This window comes from Alligator sinensis, unplaced genomic scaffold (assembly GCF_000455745.1).
Source record: "Alligator sinensis unplaced genomic scaffold, ASM45574v1 scaffold708_1, whole genome shotgun sequence".
NCBI classification, from domain to species: Eukaryota; Metazoa; Chordata; order Crocodylia; family Alligatoridae; genus Alligator; species Alligator sinensis.
Genome location: NW_005842183.1, coordinates 349,102 through 369,783, shown reverse-complemented (window position 1 = coordinate 369,783; position 20,682 = coordinate 349,102). Strand labels below are relative to the sequence as shown.

Below are 20,682 nucleotides of genomic sequence, written 5' to 3'. Positions count from 1 at the left end.
GCTAGTAAAGTGACCAAAACGCTGGCTTTCATCCATAGATGCTTCTCAAGCAAATCCCGGGACGTCATTCTCCCCCTGTACTCGGCCTTAGTGAGGCCGGAGCTGGAGTACTGTGTCCAGTTTTGGGCTCCACAATTCAAAAAGGATGTGGAGAAGCTTGAGAGAGTCCAGAGAAGAGCCACGCGCATGATCAGAGGTCAGGGAAGCAGACCCTACGATGACAGGCTGAGAGCCCTGGGGCTCTTTAGCCTGAAAAAGCGCAGGCTCAGGGGTGATCTGGTGGCCACCAGAAGTTTATCAGGGGTGACCACCAGTATCTGGGGGAACGTTTGTTCACCAGAGCGCCCCAAGGGATGACGAGGTCGAATGGTCACAAACTACTTCAAGATCATTTCAGGCTGGACATAAGGAAGAATTTCTTTACTGTCCGAGCCCCCAAGGTCTGGAACAGCCTGCCACCGGAGGTGGTTCAAGCGCCTTCATTGAATACCTTCAAGATGAAACTGGATGCTTATCTTGCTGGGATCCTATGACCCCAGCTGACTTCCTGCCCTTTGGGCGGGGGGCTGGACTCGATGATCTTCCGAGTTCCCTTCCAGCCCTGATGTCTATGAAATCTATGAAATCTATAAATTATGTGTACTTTTTCTGGATTGAGCCTTGTATTTACCAGTTATTACTTGAACGAAGTGACACAGAACTGAAACATTGACCCATTTATCCATGACTCTATCTATTCCTCTTACCATATAAATATAGATTAAATGAAACATTATGAAATTTTGGTCCGTATCATAATTACATTAGAATGAAAATTTGATCCTTTTATTGGAATTGAAGGTGCATTTTGAGGCTAGATTTGAAGAATTCCTGCAGTGGACTTATAATTTTGTCTCTTATAACTCACATCACACAGCAGATGTTGTCAAAAGTGTAGCAAAGTTGCAAACACATTTAACTGCAGAGATTTTCAGACTCAAGTGATATTTAAGCACCCAGTTCTTATTGACTTTAAGTGGGAGTTAAGCTATTCTCATCCAGAATGATTTGTTCAGACAATAGACATGGAGGGAGCAATAATAATTGCAATAATAATGATTGCATTATATTTCCAGTGCACATGTAATGGATTGTCTTATGAGAAAGTTGATGAGGAAGGACCAGAAACTGCAGTGCTGGAGATGTTTTTCTCAGGTTATCCCAGAATAGTAGGCATGTCTTTTTTCCCAAATTTAACAACTCTGACTCTCGTTGGACAAAGCATTCAAAAGATTTCAGACCTGGAATATTGCCCATTACTCAAAGAGCTATGGATTTCTGAGTGTTGCTTAACGGTAAGTGAATTCTCTGATTTTTCTTTTCAACTAACATTGGCCAGATTCTGACCCCTTGACACTGAATAGCACATTCCAACCAGTTCACTTGATACCTGAAAGCTTGACTAACATCTCTCCCAGTTATATAGTTGGTCCAATAATCTTAAATCACCCAAAAAAACCCTTCCTTTTCTTTTTCCTCCGTAGGCAGTTTTGTTGACTATTTGAAGACTAAGACCATGCTAATCAGTAAGGGGGACAGAATCTGACCCTCAAATATTTGTAAGCGCACTGGTATTTAGACTCTTTAGGTACAAAGAGTCTCGTATACTCTTTCGGTATAAAGAGATTCCACATTAAATCATGCTCAAGTTACCTATTTTTAAAGCATTGCATTGCAAATGCATCATTTTGTTTCTCTTTTAACCTACCCTCCCCTTTTTTTTAAACCAAGGGGGCCAGCCCATAGCACATGTGCCACAAGCAGCATGGGCAGCCTGTGTGTGTGGCATACAGATTGGGAAGGGGACAGATAGCACAGGGCATGGAGCAGAAAGCAGAACAGCAGATCGGGCAGGGAAGCGGGATTGGAGTGGCACTCTGGGAGGGTACGGGGCTACTTTGTGGCATGCCTGCTGAAAAGGTTGACCCCTACTGTTTTAAACTATGCAGTGAACCCTGTTTTTAGGAAAGTGGCTAAAATAAAAGCTTTGTATTGAAAATAATATTGTTTCCAAAGAACCTCTTTGATATTTATCATTTAAATTCTGCAGCAGCTACTTTCTTTTTTCTTTGTGGACTCAATCCAAAGGCCTGGGAAGATTAAAACAGTTGCTTCAACAAGTAGGAGATCGGGTTGGCTAAGAACTGTCTTTCTGGTCTTCTGTGCAAACCTGTGGTGTTTTGAAGAGCAGAATGCCTTTATTCTCAAGAGCACATTGGTGCTTATTCAAAACTAATGTGTCTCCCTCTGCTGCAGAAAATTGATAACCTGCAAAACTGTGTTGATCTGGAGAAGCTTTACCTGTACTGCAACAGGATTTCCAGAATTGAAAATCTGGAGAGTCTAATCAAGCTGAAAGTAGTTTGGTTGAATAATAATCAGATTAAGGACATAGAGGTGAGTCTTACCCCCTCCCCACCTTAAAATTTCCTCCGGGAGGAGGACGGGATAGTAGTCTGAGATTTAGCTATGTAGTTCTATGGGAATTTATTGGCAGGATGAACTGATCCAGGAACACTGGCATCTGGTAATCATCTCTATGGGGCTTCCCTTGGAATAGAGATTCAGAAGCAGGCAGCACAGCATACAGCTGATTGATGTTCACAGACTGCTGAAGACCCTTGGGTGTGGGGAAAAAATTGCACTCATGGGTAGAAAGAAACCCAGTGTCAATCCTAGAGAGAGGCAACTGGCTGGATTGAAGGGTCTGAATGAGAGGACCCAGTTTTTTGGTAAATCAGATCACATTTAGACACAATATATTCATAGTTACAGATAGGGGAGGAGGAAAGAGGGTTTTTTAGCCATTTCCATGAATATGAGGGAGAAACTGAAGCAGCATTGGAAGTGAAGATGGAATGACTGATGGGAATGAGATATAAAGAAAGGAGAGATTGGGGCTGTGGAGAATGAGAGAAAAGAGTGACTAAGTAATCAGGAAGAGCAAAATCAAAGCAGACCAAATACATTAACGAAACCATTTGTTAGAAATTTCACAGCAAATGACGGTGGTATCTTATCTCTCGGCATTATGGCCGTTGACAGTTGTGGGGGAACCCCCCTCAAAAAACCAGCGCTTTATCAGAAGAGGCAGTGTGTCAGTTTGATCCAGCTCCCCAGCTTCTGTATAGATCAGGGGCTTCAGCAGTGCTTTTTAGCATTCTTATCTAAAGCTGATTCAATCAACTATTAAACAAAAGCACCAAAAAGCCCTGTTGAAGTGCGTGATCTATACAGACGTTAGGCAAGCCGAGTCAGACTAACACTGCCTCTTCTGGGCTGCACATGGGTGCAATCTTGCACCCATGGTGGGGTACTGTGCTGTTGGCTTTTTAAGCAGCAGCTGTGAAGCCAAGGAGCCCCCAGACTAAGACGATTTTCATTGCAGTATAATTTACATGATTTTCCACAATAATTCACACTGAATAACATTCATCGTTGGTCTATTTACAGGTCAAAATAAAGCGTAAAAGAACAAAAATGTATTTTGATCCTAATTTGATTTGCTTTTTTAAATTGAAATGAGCTGCTTTTGATTTTCAGTCTATTTTCTCTTCACCAGTTGCAGTATTGGTGTTGGACTAAAGCTATCTTATTTACAATATTTACAGGGTTTGCACATGCTGCAGAATTTAAAGGAGCTTAATCTTGCTGGAAACTTCATAGAAGCCATTGGTAGGTGATAGTGTTCCAACATAATTATTTTTATGATTATGATGAATAATGTCTTTGTGTTGATCCTGCTTCCATTCAAGTTGATGGCAACTCCTGTTGCCTTGAGAGGTGCAGAGTCAAGTCTTATATGTCCTGTCCTGGTCCTGCTAAAGTTAGTAGCAAACCCTCTATGGCTAATTCACATTTACACTAAGACCCTTTTATGTTCCTTTATCTGTGACTATTTAAGTGGACATCTAAGGGTGTATGCCCCCACTATTTGAGTTGTTCTAATAAAGGATATCAGATTTACCTAAAGAACCTTGTCTGCCTGTGTCCTTGGACCAACATGGCTACAGCCTATACCCCTGCCCCCACTATGGCTTTTTCACACTGTGAGAATGGTATAAAGGGTCCTTGGTGTAATGAGGAGCAAGCTGTTACTGTCCTCAGTAAAAACAGAATCAGTCCCTTTGTGGTAAATCTGTTGGTTTTTTCTCACCATTTATTTTATATATTAATAAAAACATTCTCTATATGTTTGAATGGAAATAAAAAAATTACTTTGTATATTATTTAATCCCTTGTAAGAGTGAAGCATATCTTTGTATGGTTATATTTTGCATGATTATAACTTTGTATCTGATGGAAATGTGAATTTCCCCTAATGGGCAGGGGAAGGTGATGCAAATATACCCCTTAATTTTGCTTGCCCTGGTGTTTTGTGTTAGGAAATTGTTTTGACTTCAACAAGCAAATGGAAATATTAAACCTCTCTGGCAACAGGATATGCTCCTTCAAGGTATGTTCAGGCCTCATGTTTCATTTATATGTTCTTTTAACTATTATCTAGAACTGATTTGTGACACAAAATGGAAAGTAATATGCAGGTCTAATACAAACTAGAAGAGGATGTAGTGTTAATTTTTAGCATTTCTTTTGATATCTCTGTATTACTGGTACTTGTTTATATAGCGGAGTAAATGTGCACAGCAGCATAAAACAGTAGTGCAAGCAGAACAAATAAATGTCCTTGCTCTACAAACTTTTATTATAGTTTGGACTGGTAGCTCTTCCTAATATTAAAATTGCCTGCCAGTTCTCATCATAAGACCCTTTTGCCAGTTGATTATAACTTTGCTAACTCTAGCCGTTTAGGCTGGAAATGTTCCCTGCTGGGTGTCTGACTCAGGCCAAAGGTTTTCTTTATGAAGTGTCAGCCGAACTAGTTAAGCCTTTTCTGAAGATGAGGTTAAGGAACATAACCAGACATTGCAACCTGTTCTTTGAGACATTCTGGTTCACAAACATACTTTGGATCATGGGTTTGCAATCTGGCAAGGAGCTGCTTTAGTTTAGGGAGGTGACTTTGGCTCTTCCTGTGAAATTCCTCCCCTGTTTGGCCAAGTTATAAGCCTTAGAAAAAAAATTTCAGTTTGCACATGCCTATTAGAGACTTAGAATTCAGCTGCTAAAGTCCCTAAAGTTTCCAGCTTCCCTGAGCATGTTCCAATTCTTGCAACTCCCATCACTGATCAGACTGTGCATGTGTCATGCATAAAAGCAGCTGATTATGTCTCATCCTATCCCAGCTCCTGCTGCACGTAACTAGGGCTGTACATATGTCAGCCAAGCAGGACAGCTGGGCGAGCTCCAGCCCATGCCTGTAGCTGCTCAGTAAGATTTTTGCTGCTGTGGTGGTCAGGCTGGGACCAGGCACCCTAACTAAGAGGAGGGACCTTGGCTCTGCTCTGCTGTCAGCCCTGCATTTATTAGTGCCCAAGCAATTTAGAAGAGAAAGGTATTTGGTTCAAACAAAGAAGCAGCAAGAGCCAAAAAATAGGTGTAGAGGAAGATAAGGAGTAGATTGGAAAAAAGTACCTGGGAGATGGAAATGTTGAATAGCTTCTCATTTAGCTTCTCACTGCCCTACCTTTGCACTGAATGGGGCAGAGGCCATGGGAGCAGATAGTATGTGACCCTATATTTAAAAACTGCATTTGCACAGGGGAACCAAAAAAAAATTAAATAAAAGATTGCACAAGCTACCTCATTTCTGTCATTTCCTAACTTGCGTATTTGACGTTACAAAACTTCATACTGATCTTCTAGCATAGGGTATTTTTGTGATGTGATGTGAAGGTTCATGTTTTATACAGATTTTGTCCCCTCTGAAGAAAAGCAGGCAAGCTATCTGTCTGATGTTGATCCCAGGCAATCTGTCATCAAAGAAATTAAACTTTAACGTGCCACTTAGCTCAAGTAGCACTGGAGTAAAGTAGCAGGGTGATTTGCTAGTACTTAATGCTGGACTATAATAGGTAGAGAGCTGTGACTGTTTTGATATAATAACCAACATCAGAATCAGTTGCTGAAAATACAAACTCAAGTTCTATTCTGTTAAATGCAAAAATGAGCACTGATGTTATGTTAATGTTGAGAATTTATGGTGGGGCATATTCACTCCTGCAATGGGCAACTCCAGGATTTTGTAAAGAGCAGTGAACTGTGCTGAAGGAGTGGCTGCATCTCCTGCCCCTCCCTGTCTCCCCAACACCATAGTGGGCAGACCACCCCAGAGGAGCAGGACCACCCCAGAGGAGCAGGAGACTATTTTTAAATCCCTCAAGCAGGTAAAAATTTTCCCTCCCCACTTCCCTAGGCCTCTGTGTTCAGTGGCACATTCCCTCCCCTCCACTTCTGTCCCCCATGAACTGCTGCTGCCACTGTCCCCAGCTAATGGAGGGGCAGGAAGGGGGAGCTCAAGAGTGACTCCTGCCCTGCTGCAGCCAGGCTGTACAAGGAGCCAGGCTCAGCTAGTGACAGTGACAGCAGTGGGTGGGTTCTGGCTGGCAGAGAATATGGGGGACCAAGCAGTAGAGAGGAACCTGTCCACTGTTGCTGCTGTTCCTGGCTGAGCTTGGCTATGCATGGAGCCTGGCTGGAGTGGGCAGGAGCAGCTCTAGAGCTCTGCCCTCATATCTCCAGGACAGCTGGAGACAGCAACAGTGTGGGGGGGATGAGAAGGGGAGGAGACCTGGTATTTGAGCATGGAAGGAAAGGGGGGGATTCTTACTTACTTCCAGGACTTAAAAAACAAGACTCCAACTGCTGCTTCTGCAGCGTGATTAACTGAAAGGAGGGGGGTGTCCACACCACTGTACACCGCCCCCCCCCAATCTACCCTGACCTCTGCTATAAGTGGAATTGTCTCTAGTGACTGATACCAATAATGAATTTATCACAGGGATTATAAGAGTTAAACTTCCCACAGCAACATTATAGCCTGGCCCCTTTGAATTTACATCATGTGTAGCATTTTGTATTATTCTGTTCAGGGAAGCATGTAGTTAACTCCCCACGTATTGGCACAGCCAGATGATTTGCTAATTTGTGGTGGAGCTGCTGGTCTCAGATTTGTTGCTGTGAAGTAGAAGGAGGGTCAAGTTAGGATACTGAGGTTCATATTCTTCCCTCAGAGGAGCAACTTCTTCCTGACAGCTGGAAATAGAATTTCATTTCATAGATGCCTTCCTCTGAGGGCTTATCACTCCCACGTAATTGGAGCAACTCCCAAAATAAGTGGACCCCCTAAAATCTGCATAGGTCTTATGGGGTCCATAGAGGCACAGATTCATTGACATGTAGACCTTGAGACTCTGTTGCCTCCCAGTCTCCCTCCTGCAGCTGTTACTTGGAGAAAACATCATCCACAAGCTGTTGCCCCTACAAAGCTCCTTTTGAAGAGAGTGAGGGCTGGAGTATCACAACTCCAAGGGAGAAACAGGCACATTAACCTTTACAGGGTTAGCCGTTACCTGAAAAGGAATCACAGGTTTGGGGAATGTGCCACCAGAATATCCATCACCTTGATCCGACCTTGCCTTCTCCAGGGCATGAAGCCTTATGGCAAGGGAGTCCCTGCAGGGGAGGATCTTGGGGCCTGGCAGAAAAGGAAAATAATGCAATGCTCCTGCCTTCAGAGACTACCCCAGATCTGCCTAGTCCCACTGCCCCCACCTCCATTGTATGAAGCCTTTAGTGTTAAAAATGGTGACTGGCCTTCGTGCTGAAATGCAAGCTCATTTTAATAATGAGCATGATCATGTTTTGTCTTAGTGTTTTTCATGGTTTTTCAGGAACTTACCAACTTGGCAATGCTCCCTCACCTAAAAGATTTGGGACTGAATGATCCTCAGTATGAACCCAATCCCATCTGCCTGCTCTGTAATTATGCTACTCATGTGTTGTATCACATGCCTCAGCTTCAAAGGCTTGATACATATGATGTATCCCACACCCAAATCAAGGTCCTGGCAGAGGCAAGTATAGATTTTATCCTCTAGCTGTGGCAACAATATGAATGGTCTCTTTTTCTCTAGATCTTTGTTTTTAGTGACAACTAGCCATTGTTACCCAGCTTCTGTCTTTCAGCCAACAGGTGGAATACCTGTTTCAGATGTAATGCTATGCAGTGCTGACAACCTTTGTCATTTGTCAGGAGTCTCAAAATATTTGGTTTTCAAATGATTATGTGAGACTCCCTTCTCTCCTTTAAAAAAATTATGTTTAACCTGAGAGAAAATAATTGAATATATGAACCACTAAAGCTTTGAAAACTGAAAGCAAATGTAAAAAACCCAATTTTTATCTGTCTTTTTTGTTGTTGAAATCTCTATTTGTTTAGAGGCCTAAGTAACAATTTTGGAAGGCCGGGTGTTGTCAGTATTCACCATTATTCTTTGCTGTTGAGAAGCAGAATGTTACTGAATTAGAATTATTTGACTCCCTCAAAAATGTAGTGTAAGCAAAGTCATTTTAAAATGGACTTGCCATTGTTTAAACCAGTGTTGCTCACAGGCTGCAGGGCCCCAGACTGCCTTCACCTAACCCTGGCCAGGTGGAGATGGTCCTGGTTCCTGCTTTGATCCTGATGCAGAAGGTGGCACTGGACCCTAAGGCCCAATCCCACCCAGATGAGATCAGGTTCTGGGGTCTTGTGCCACCCCTGCCTAGACCCCATGCACCAGGATTGCCCCCCCCCCCATGCCTGATATAGCCAAAGGGCTGTGGGGCACCCCATGGACCAGATGACATGGTGCTGGGGGCCAAATTTAGCCCACGGGCTGGGAGTTGAGCACCTTTGGTTTAAACAATCTAAAACAGAATGCCATGTTGCTATGTATACAGACATTATATAAGGTACAAATCTACTCTGCTTTCTACAGGTGTTTATATTAAGAGATTGTAGCTAAAGCAATAATTACAAGAAATACAACAGAAAAATCCAGCATGCAGTTATTTAAAAAATTAAAAGGTTTACTAGTATACTTGCTTATAATTGTCATGTAGAAATATATCAGTTAAGAGCAGAGGCCATGAGAGAATCTGATGAAATATGTGCAATGTTTCCAATATTCCAAGCATAGGACTAAAGACTTTTTAAAAGTTTTGTCCTTTTTGGCTACCTTGTTCATCCTATAATGGAGTAACTTCTTCAAGTCCTTCTGTTCAAGTAAGTTGTTTGTAAAATAAATCATGTCAAATGTAACTCTTAGTTAGAAAAGGATAGCAACAAATATTTACACAGTCTGTCTTTTTTTTTTTTTGTAATGCAAGTCATATGATATGTTTGGGTTTTGAGGCCTGCCATCAGTCTTTTGCCTATAGCACTAGGGACTTTGTATGACTATAGTCATAAATGACAATTTCGTTTTAAAGGTCTTGTACAGACATTTAGTTTCTTCTGGGAGAGCTGCTGCTGCTGTTGTCCCAGGAGAAACCATGGGTATACAGATATTCAGGCTTTTTCTCCCAGACTAAAAATGGCCACTCTAGGAAGAAAATAACCTGAGAACAACCAAGATTAAATCACTCCCTAGAGAGATTCTCCTGGAAGAGCAAATGTGTATACATGCTGTGGTTTCTCTCAGAAGTGAACATAGTCCTCCAGCATCTCTTCTCCACCTCATTCCCAGGAAGACGGTGTGTCACTTACTGGACTCTGCTGCTCCAAATTAATTAATTTTTTTAAGTTCTTGTAGCATAAGACTGTTTTCATTGCCGGACAGATAGTCCATTTTATAACGCCATAAGAATTGAATGTACAGTTCCCAAAGTAATTTTTAAGATTAGAAATGTAAGAGGCAAACCTGAATTCATCAATATTTTGCTATTAAAATATATTCTTAGGAAGAATAAGATACTTGTATTACTGGTCCTATTTTGCTAATGCTATTTTGCTGATTCATAATTTTTCCTGTTGTTTTTGTCACATAAGACTACAGCAATGAAAAAAATAATGTACTACAACATGCGTATAAAGAGTGTTCATAGGCAGCTCAATGAGGAACTTGAAAAACTAAAGGAAAGAAAATGCAAATTACAGAAATTGCCAGAAGATCGAATAAAATTGTTCAGCTGCACCATAAAACACGTAAGTTTAAATAGTTTAAAGTTAACATCAGCGAGATGTATCTTCTGAGAAATGTTGTAATTAAAACATTAGGCAGGAGGAAGAACTTTGGACAGCAGAATGCTTTAAATAGGTATATGTGGCTAATTTCAGATTTCAGTTGTATCTATCTGGATATAAACCAGTTTCAACAAAGCTTTTGTTGCAAAAGGTTTCTTTGATCCAGGTTGTAATGTCTGATCACAAGAGAGCCCCTTTGGCCTAATAAGCATTTATTCAATACAGCTCCAGCAGGAAAGATTGAGAGAGACCTATCCTAGATAGCCAATAACCTGGTGATTGTGGCTCTTACCTGGGATGTGGATAACTGGGATTTGGGTCCGTCCTCTGAATCGATCAGACCAGGGGCTTGAACCTGCATCTCTCACATGTGTTCCTTGACATGTCATGGAACATTCTGGGGTGGAGTACCCTGTTTTCTCAAAAATACTCTAGTCTCATGTTCATCCTTTTACAGAAAATGTTCATAAAATTGGAAAACTGTTTCCTGCCCAGCTCTTGTATTACAGTTTTCTGATTTCAATGAAAACACATTCTCTTCCTGTTCCTTTGCAAACAGCATAAGCAACATATTAGGCAACAGTTTATTTTGTGCTACGCCAGTTAAACCCCAACAATTCTGAACAGCAAAACTTTTTTTTTTACAGTCTGTCATCACCAAATTTTCTATCAGTCTTTAAACATATCTTGAGACAACAAAGGCAGTTGAAGATTGAAAAATAATTCCAGTTTCAGTTGTGGCTGTGTGATAAGCACAAAGAGTGTTGTAGTTTTTTCCAAGGGAATTTACCCAAATTATAAAACCCACCAGTACAGACTGCATCCATCCTCATCAACCCTGGGCTTGCCAATGAGGGCTCAGAATCTGCAGAACTGTTACCATGTGCCAAATCTATTAGTAGTATATGCAGTTTAACACACACAACACAGGCATTTTGTTTTCTCCCTCTAAATGGAAGGAGCATGTTGGCAGTCCAAGGTAGATGAGGACAGATGCAGTCTGTGCTGGTGCAGGGCCGAATACAGGCATGGGCAAACCGGGCGGCTGCCCAGGGCCCAGACAGAAAGGGGGACCAAAGATGGTAATTAAAACATTATTATTATTGTTATCTCTGGCGATTGGGGCCTAATACTAAAAGTTCACCTGGGGCTGCCAGGAGTCTAGGTACAGTTCTGTACTGGTGAGTTTTGTAACAGGGGTAGATTCCCTTGAAACAAACTACAGCACTCTTCATCACACAAGCACAACTGAAACTGGAATTATTTTTTAAATTCCCTTGGAAATAGGTCTTCTTCACTATGAACCAAACTGTGACCACTGTGACCATAGGCTATTCAATTGCTACCATGTAGGAACAGTTTTTGGAAGCTGGTCGCTACAGCACTGATTGTAATAAGGGAGGCATAGCTCGTTGATACTTTTAATCGACTCATTTGATTCTCTTTGGCTCCCCGCAGCACCCACAACTAAAATTACTTGTAACTAATGAGTAGAGGTGCACCGATACATCAGTCTGATATTGGATTGGTACTGATATAAAGAAAACTGGCTGTATCGGATATTGGTCTGATGGGGCCGATGATTTGGCCATTAAATGCCCAGGCAGCGAGGAGCGCAGCCAGCAGCGTGGAGAGCTGGTTAGCTCTCCGGTGTGGTGGAAGCAGAGCTCATGGGGGGCGGGGGAGGCGGCTCCCACTGCTGCTTAGTGGTTCAAGCCTGGGGGGGTGGCTTGCACAGGGGCAGCATGCTCCCCAGATCTGTGCGGGGCGGGGCAGGCTGCAGCCAGGGCTGTGCGGGGCTCTTCTCAGTGGGGGCTGGGCTCGGAGCAGGCACCAGCGGCACTGGGAGGATGCTGCATCCACCCAATTTTGCTGCTGCTCCTTTCCCAGTGCCGCCGCTGCCAGCCGCCAGGTTAAGCCCCAGTCTTCCCAGCATGTGGGTGGAGGCGGGGAGTTGAGCCAGGGCTGCGCCAGGTGGCTGGTGGCGGCAGCACTGGGAGTAGAGTGGCGATTTGGGGTGGATGCAGCATCCTCCCAGCACTGCTGTTGCCTGCTCCGAGCCCAGCCCCCACCAAGAAGAGCCCCACGCAGCCCCAGCTGCAGCCCGCCCCGCCCTGTGCAGATCCGGGAGCCATATGCTCTCCTGGGGTGCAAGCAGCAGCAGGAGCCGTCCTCCTGCAACAAACCGCAGCTCTGGGCCCCGCTCCCGCCCCACCTGGGCAGTGCCTGCCGCTGTCCCTGCCCTCTCCTTCACCACGGTGGGGTGTTAATCTGCCCCCACCATGCCTCTTCCCTCCCCACTCCCCTTCCATCATGCTGGATTTACCAGCTGGAGGCAGCTGTATTGGAAATCGGATCGGTGTCAGCCGATCGGTACACCCTACTAACGAGGTTTAGGTTGATCTAAGTGCCGATCTGTACAGATGTTTGGGGAAGTTAAATTGGGCAAAAAATGACATCCCCAATCTAAATTAGATCACCTGAGGAGGTGGAAGTACATTAGTTCAGGAATGGGTTAGTCTTTTCTAGTGAGTGTCTTCACATGTTTAGAGCACAACGCCGGGACTGGGAAAGCCCAGTTGCCTGCCTCAGCCCTGGGGCTGTGCTCTTCTTACCCCACACCCTGTCCCTAATTGGGCTATTTTTAGCCCTCCAACCTCCCTCCCACCAGCAGACACACCACTCCCAATCTATGATCACCAGGGATCCTGGTTTTCTCTGATAAAAAATCACAAATTCTCTGATTAAAAACCCCAAAATCCATTATTACAATTAAAAGCCCCCTGCAGCCCCCGCTAGCCCTGCTGGTGCCCCCCAATGACCATCCCAGCCCTGCTGGGGCCCCTCACTCACCCCCAAAGCCATCCCAGCCCTGCTGGTGCCCCTAACTCACCCGCAAAGCCATCCCAATCCTGCTGGTGCCCCTCACTGCCCCCACAACAGCCCCCCACCCTACTCATGCCTCTCGCTCCCACCCACAGCTCCTGCCTCCCAGCCCTGCTGGAGGGGGTCCCCAGCTGCCAGGGCTATGGGGCCAGGGACCCAAGCCTACAGCTCCCTGCCCCCAACAACAGGCAGCTGCAGCAGAAGCAGCATGGAGCCAGCTCCTGCACTGCTCTGCCTGCTCAGGTGGGGGGGGGCATCTCCTGGCCCCCCCAGCCCTGCCGGTGCCCCCCAGCCATGAACCACAACCCACAGCCTTGCCAGAGGGGCCCCCAGCTCACTGCAAGCCCCACTTACCTCAGGCTTCAGGAGCGAAGAGTGAAGCTGAGCTGAGTGGAGCTGTGGCTGACTGAGAGCCTCAGGTCCTGCCCTTCCCCCTCCCCGTTCCCCTCCGGGCAGGGCTGGGGGTTTCCCGCCCTGTTTGCAAACAGCTCTTGTAGGCTGGAGCTCAACCAGCCTGCAGAGCTCTTTGCAAAAGCAGGGAATCCGCGGGTTTCTCGGCTAAAAGGAGAAATCCGCATTTTCTCTGATAAAAACAGGAAATCCATGGTTCTCTCTGTTTTTCCGTGGGAAATGGAAAACCAGGATCCTTGATGATCACTCAGTTTAAAGTAAGCTGCGGGATTGTAGACTAGGTGCGGTTGATGTCTGCACGTACCCTAAGAGTATATGGACCGTATTTGATTCTCACTGAAGTTACTAGAAAGCTGTCCAAAGTGGCTTTGAATAAGACCAGCCTTCTAGCTGATAAACACTTGGCTATACAACTTTTAAGCACCTACCAAAATATTATGAGCTAAAATTTTCCTGTAGCATGTTCCCAGGGAGATGTTAAATGGAATGCACTTGTTAAGAAATGGGATTAAATGAGCAGTCTGCTTTTTGTTGAATGATGCCATGCTGAGATTATCAGGCTTCACTACTCTGAAGCTAAACTGTAAGAGCATGTGTGTGTGCGCGCGTGCATTCCTAGATTTCTTTGGAATATAATTTCTCTCTCTTAATTCAGATAGAAATTAAAAACAAACAAACCCTAAACCTCCCTGTGCATTAAATTGATAGGAGGAAACATTCACTTGTCAGCAAAGCTCAAGAAAGAACTCAGTTCACAAAAAGAGCATGCATGTATGTTATCTGCCATCATTCAGTTGTACTCAGTGATTTGTTCATAGTGTTACCTGAGTTACCAGCATCCCTCTGTTCTCACTGTAGTGGGATTTGGATCTATCAAGTAAGAATTTCAAGTAAAGATGTAACTGCTGTGCAATTACAACGCAATTTCAGTCTGAAATGCATCTTCAACTAATAGTAGAAGTAAGATGGGAAAATCTTTCTTTTTTTTTTTCCTGTCTAGTGGATTTTTGACCTTTTATTTTTCAACCATTCACTGAATTGCAGGGGAAATTTATCACTGTGCATCTGATCAGTACAGGACCTGCAAGGTACTTAATCTGTACAGAGATCGTAAGTGGTACCTAAGCGATGCATAGGCCTTGTGTTGTCTCAGCATAAAGGAGTGAATTTCACCTAATGTGAATTTGCCTAAGTCTTAGAGCAGGGGTGCCCAATCCCTGGCCTGTGGAGCCATGCTATCTGGCTCCCTGCAGGCCCAAAAATGTGGCGGTGGAGGAACAGTGGCTGGGTTACCTTGCAGGCCAGATGACATGGCTTCTCAGGCTGAATCTGGCCCATGGGCTGAGGAGGTGGTCTGTGGCCAGGCTGAGGTGGTGCAGAGCTTGATCCAGGTGCACAGACCAGCCTTGTGCTACTCATCTGGCCTGTGGGGCGAAAAGAATGAGCACCACTGTCTTAGAGTCAAGCCAATACTCAAAAGAAATTCAATTGTAAGATCATTCTACGTGAGCCTTGTAGTGCTATGGGTTCAGTCTTGCTCGGGAATAAACAAAAGAGATGAACCCTTGGCTCTACTGCCTTCAAGAGCTGATGAGGCTGCTCAGGTCAGAGTTGGCCATCTTGGTCAGGAAAGGCACAGTGCAACACTGGATTTACTGACAAATTAAGGAAACAATTATTTTAATGCATTAATTCTCTAGTTGATATTTTCAGGTTCACTTCTTAGTGTGATTCTTCAAGACCTGTGTTCCCTGAGAAATAAGTACAGTAAGTTTCCAACCATAGCTTAACTTCACATATTGCCTTTGCATGTCAACACATTTTCTTTTAACAGCTGGAACGTGAATTGGCAGAGCTGCAGACATCAGGCAAAATCCAGAGCAACAGATCATCTGCTGAGAGTAAACAAACTGATATTGAAAACGTGGGTGATGAGAGTGATTACACAGATGAGGCCAATGAGGAGCCAAGTCTTGAGGAGATATTTTCTCAGAAGTTAGATGCTCTGAGAGAAAGGATGACATTCTGGAACAGAAAACTGGATGAGTATGTTCCATGAATTACATAAGAGCTGCAGTTAGAAATATGTGCACTGTTAAACTGTGTGTGATGGTGCTTGGTAGTTTTGATGATAGAATTTGGAGCCTCTCATTTATTTCAAATGACTGCTAAACTGATACTGTTCCAAAAATATTTTAAAGTGGCTGTTCAGTAGCCTCTATGAACTGGGTTACTGAATTAAGGACACTGGTAGGAACTGAACTTGTTACAAGAATGTTGTTAGTGCTTTCAACCAATAGGGCAAGGATTAAATAAAAATATCTAGGGTTAAAACAGTTCCTTAGTTATAGGAATCAGTGCTTGGAAAACTTTACTGATCCCCAAAAAATCCATCAAAATGCCTTGGAAGCTCAGGTCAAACCTTAGCTTCCTGCTATTCTGGGTGCTTACACAAGTGAAGTAACACATGTGCGAGGCTGCAGAGTACTTTTAAAATGGCCCGTTGCATGAAAAATTAACCTTGGTCAAATTAGCTGCTAGATTACGGTGCTGTAAAGCAGAGTGCCTTGGGAACTTGTGTTCCCTTTAGGGTATGTTTTCATGTGAGAGGTGGGGCTGGGCTGGTGTGGACCAACTCAGCCTAGCCCAGCCCTGGGGATGTCAGTAGGGGAGGGAAGAAATGGAGCAGCACCCAGCTTTGGGCTGTTTTGCTCAGCCTGAACTGCAGGGTGGGGTGGAATGGAGCCCTTTCACCTCACTGCTTTTGTCCCCCAGCTACCCCAGCTAGGGTACTAGGGGGAGCTAGGCCAGGCCCACAAGGCGAGGGGGCTCCATTTCACCCCTTCCCCACTCCAGCTCAGGCTTGGCAAAACAAAACGGCCTGTGGCTGGGTGCTGCTCCCTTCCCTGCTGACAGCCCCAGAGCTGGGGGGGAGGGGGGAAGGGCAGTTAAGCAGCCTCCTCCAAGGCTGCTGGAGCACCCTCACCTGCTGGCCAGGAGAGCTGGTGCAGGCAGGCTTGAGGTCCCCCCCCCACCCATCCAAATGTCTGTTGGATCAGGGGTGCAGACGACGCTAACTCATGGTGCTTTGTATAAAGTGCAGCCCCTAACATCTGTAGGCACCCTCTGATTGCCACTCTGCTATTGGCAGTGTAATTCCAGCATAATTTTTGCACTTGTCTTAGAATTCTTGAGTTAGAGACAAGTGCTTTATGACTGTAATCCACCCCTGAGGAGGTGACCAGCACGAGACTCATGTACAACATCTCCCTACAAAAAAGGGCTTTTATAGATTTTATGTGATGGGCTCCATGGTGGGCAGCAGGGACCTGCCTGGAGTTCGGGCTGGCGGTGGCAGGTGGCCGGGAGCTGTAAACAGCTTCACTAGGGTCTGCAGAGTCCTGGCTTGTTGCTGGCAGCAGGTGCACGTGTGCCTTGGGTGAGATGGTGGGAAAGGGGCTGGGGTGCACTACCAGCAGAAGGATGAGGTCCCTTGCAGCTCCCTCACCTCTTCCTTGCCATACTAAGTAGTAGGCCCCTCTTCCCCTCATCTCCTCCCTCTCTCCTGCCTGTCCTGCCACCTTTAGGGGCACTGCACCACTTCCCTCTTCCCCCTCCCCACTTTCTCCACTGGACTGCTCCCCATCTCACTCCACGCTAAACAATAACTGGTAAGGTATTACTGGTTATCAATATGTGAACATTTAAATGTTTAACTGTTCACATCCTTACCACTGACCCAGAGGGACTGGATCATGCATTGAGCAAGAGATGGTTCTCAGAGGAACAGATGAACAATTCATAAGGAAGGGAAATGGGGCATGTGCAGTTTTACTAGACCAGTGGTTCCTAAACTTTTTAGACTAAAGGTTGCCCTTGATAGACTCAAGACACCCCTTGGAAAATGTCACCTCTTAGTTTTCGCTCAGTTTTTTACTACAAAAGCATAACAGAGCAATTCTTCTGTTGCAAAGAATTCAGAAAGACCACAATAAGTCAGAATGGTTTTAACATGATGGATTTTTTTAACCCTTTGGATTTATCTTGTGAATCACGTTTGCATACCTAACAGTGTTAACATTGCATGGCACTCTGTGGCACCCTTAAAAGGATCTCAAGGCACCCCATGGTACCACAGCACCCTGGTTGAAAATAACTGTACTAGACTGTTCAGGTATGGAACAGTTGAGGGAGTTGTGCAAGCATTTGGCCATGCCCTGAAGTTTGGTGTCCTGAGTAGTTGTCTGTATCAGGCCTATATGTTAAGTCAACCCTTTGGTGCTGGCATCTGGACCAGAACAGTTTTCAGTACTGGACAGAAAATGAAACCCCCATGCTGGGGACAGAATGAAAGAATCTCAGGTCAACACGGAATCTTTCTCTACATGGTGGCAAATGCCATATTGTTCCTAAGCATCAGAGTTCACAGAAAAATAAATAGAAAGCAAAATAAAGAATGAAGCTCAGAGTTCTTGCAAAAACAGGATTAATCATAAAAGGCCACCCTAACCACATGCTGTAAAAATTGAAACCAAGACAACTCCGGCCAAATTGACCTTTCTGTTTCTGTTACAGAATTGAAAAAATATACCAGATGGAAGTTAAAAAGAAGAAGAAAAGCAATAGTTTAGTAGTGCAGTTTTTACGGACTGAATTGGAAACAGTGGGAAACACATGTTTTGAAGAAGGTTCATCAACTGATTCCTGGTAAAGCTCTTTGCAAAATAATGTTTTAAGCCCTGTTTCTTACTGTAAAGGTTTGTGATTATTTTTTAACTAGAAAGTATGTTATGACCTGTGGTTCTCTAAAGGAACTGTTTTCCCCAGGTACATATCTAGGTCTAGGCACAAGTCTCATTAACATACAGTGGGAAATAACCCCGCTAGTGCTAAGTCTAAATTTGGTCTCTGTGGTTAAATTCAAGACCCTTATTTTTGTTGGGAGAACTGTGCAGAAGCTTGAGAGAATGAAATAGATTCTTAACCCATGGGTAAAGTATGGAGTGGGCTCATAGCTTTTCCACAGCTTCTACCCCTGGTTAGAGTAAGTGCAATGAGTCATCTGGATTCCTGTAAAGGAGGTTGTGACCAATAAATTGGCCCTTTTCCACCTTCCTCTACACTACCCCAGAAGGAGCCAACATAGAGCCCATGTATCTGGCATGGAAGGTATGGAATGCCCAGTCCCCCTGCTCACCTTCCAGTAGAAGTGGCAGAAAACCCCAGTGGACAAGTATAGAAGAACTGCCTCTTTAATTTTTCATTGTCTTATTCCTTGAAATCTGTCATTCTATCCTTTATTGTTTATGGAAATACCCTGAAATAGCACTTTTCATAAGTTGGTTTCACACTGCTTTGCGATAGGTAATATCATTATTCACATTTTACAGCAGGGAGATTGAGTTCCAGAAGGAATGGAGACAAAGCTAAAACCCACTATAGTAATCCGGCCATTAAGCTACATTGCTGCCTAGTAAAATCATAAAAAGTTGCCTATCAACTACTCTGAGTAACTTTTGGCACTACTTACACCTTCAAAACAAAGAATTCAGTTTAGCTCTTTATTCTAAAGAGCATTTTGAAAAAGAGATTTAGTAACTTTAATAGTCTAAATTAATTACTCGATAAAATGTTCTAGTAGCTGTAATTATGTAAATGAGCTGTTATCTTCACAGTGTATATATAAATATTCAAAAAAATAAAAACATTGTCTAGTAACTTTCTTCTCAGTACATATGAAACTGAAATTATATGGATTTTTTTAGACCTTTCATTGTAAAAGCTATTTCAATTTAGTTTCACTCCGTTAGCACTTGATCGAAGAGTATAAAGTATCTAAAAGTTGATGGGATCCTCACATATATTCCTTGGACAAAACAAGGCTGGAGGTTAGCAGGCTTGATCTTAATCTCATTGAGATCAAGGAGAGTTTTGCCAGTCATTTCAGTGGGTCAGTAGTAGTAAGTAACTGTGGGGCAGAGCTATAGTGCTACCCAAAGGAGCCACAAGTGGCAGATAGTGGAATGACCTTCAGGGAAGGTTAGCTCTGCCATAAGCAGGGGTAACTCTGATGAATAAGTAGTTGTGGACCAAGTAGCAGCAGCACCACCATGTGCTGCTGCTGAGGATGTGTTGAGGACAGTAGATGGCAGTGATTTCCCTCCTGAAAAGCCACATATATCCATTAATGGTGCTTTGACATGGTGATTACAGGTCGCCACTAATATAAGCCTGCCCAGACCCCAGCCATGGGTCTACAAGTCCTCAATGACAGAGCAGGCAAATGAAGATGTTAGATCTTCTGATTGACTATGTCATTGTCTGAGGTCACAACAATGCCTGCATCACCCGAGCTTTGCTAGGAGCTGATGATTGCTGGACTGATCACTGACTCATCTACTTGGTTGTGTCACTCAAACTGGCTCCTAGATGATGGCTACAGCAAAAGCAATGCCAATGAAAGATCACAATTGAAGAACTCAAGGACCCAAGCAAGTGAGAACTCTTCCTTCAGTGCGCCAATGAAAAATTGGTGAATTCCAATCACCAATAGGAGAATGTCAGCAGTGTGTGGGGTATCCTCAAGGGCACCATCATCAGCGCCTGTAAAGAAACACTCGGATTCTCTGCCAGGAAACATCAAGACTGCTTTGATGAGAATGACTGGGAGACCCCAAAGTTGATTGATTATAAGCCCAAGGCCTTTTGTGAATGGCAAAATGACATGCAAAGCAAAAGAAATTGAATCTCTAACAAACCAAGGAAGCAGGACCCGTGATATGAAAAACAAATAGTGGGAAGACAAGGCTAAGGAGATTCAACAGGTCACTGACATCCACAATATATGCGGTGTCTTCAATACCACCAAAGCCATCTATGGACTGAGCACTCAAGGACCAACCTCTTTAAAACCTAAGGGTGGAGGAGACCTGATCAAGGAAAGGGGAGCCATCAATGCCCATTGGAAGGAGCGTTTTGACCTTCTCAATCAAGACTGTTGTTGGTGAGAGTGTTCTCAACTCCATCCCACAACACCCAGTCAGAGATGATATCAGAATCCTTCCAACTCTTGACGAGGTGAGGAAAGCCATCAAGCAGATGAAGAATGGCAAGGCATGTAGAGCGGATGGAATCCCCGTGGAAATCTTCAAGAAGGGGAGAGAAGAGCTCACATCACAGCTTCATGCCGTCATCTTAAGGATCTGGAATGATGAGGA

General features: G+C 44.1%; 1 protein-coding gene across 1 annotated transcript in view; it reads left to right on the top strand.

The window, feature by feature from the left end:
• LRRC9 (leucine rich repeat containing 9) overlaps window positions 1-20,682 on the top strand; it is a 74,283-nt gene that overhangs the window by 3,062 nt on the left and 50,539 nt on the right. Inside the window, exons 2-9 of the mRNA XM_025207136.1 lie at window positions 1,116-1,334; window positions 2,296-2,436; window positions 3,651-3,714; window positions 4,425-4,495; window positions 7,833-8,015; window positions 9,974-10,129; window positions 15,300-15,511; window positions 18,041-18,172. Coding sequence (XP_025062921.1) covers window positions 1,116-1,334; window positions 2,296-2,436; window positions 3,651-3,714; window positions 4,425-4,495; window positions 7,833-8,015; window positions 9,974-10,129; window positions 15,300-15,511; window positions 18,041-18,172 — 1,178 coding nt within the window. The remainder of the gene's footprint in view (window positions 1-1,115; window positions 1,335-2,295; window positions 2,437-3,650; window positions 3,715-4,424; window positions 4,496-7,832; window positions 8,016-9,973; window positions 10,130-15,299; window positions 15,512-18,040; window positions 18,173-20,682) is intronic.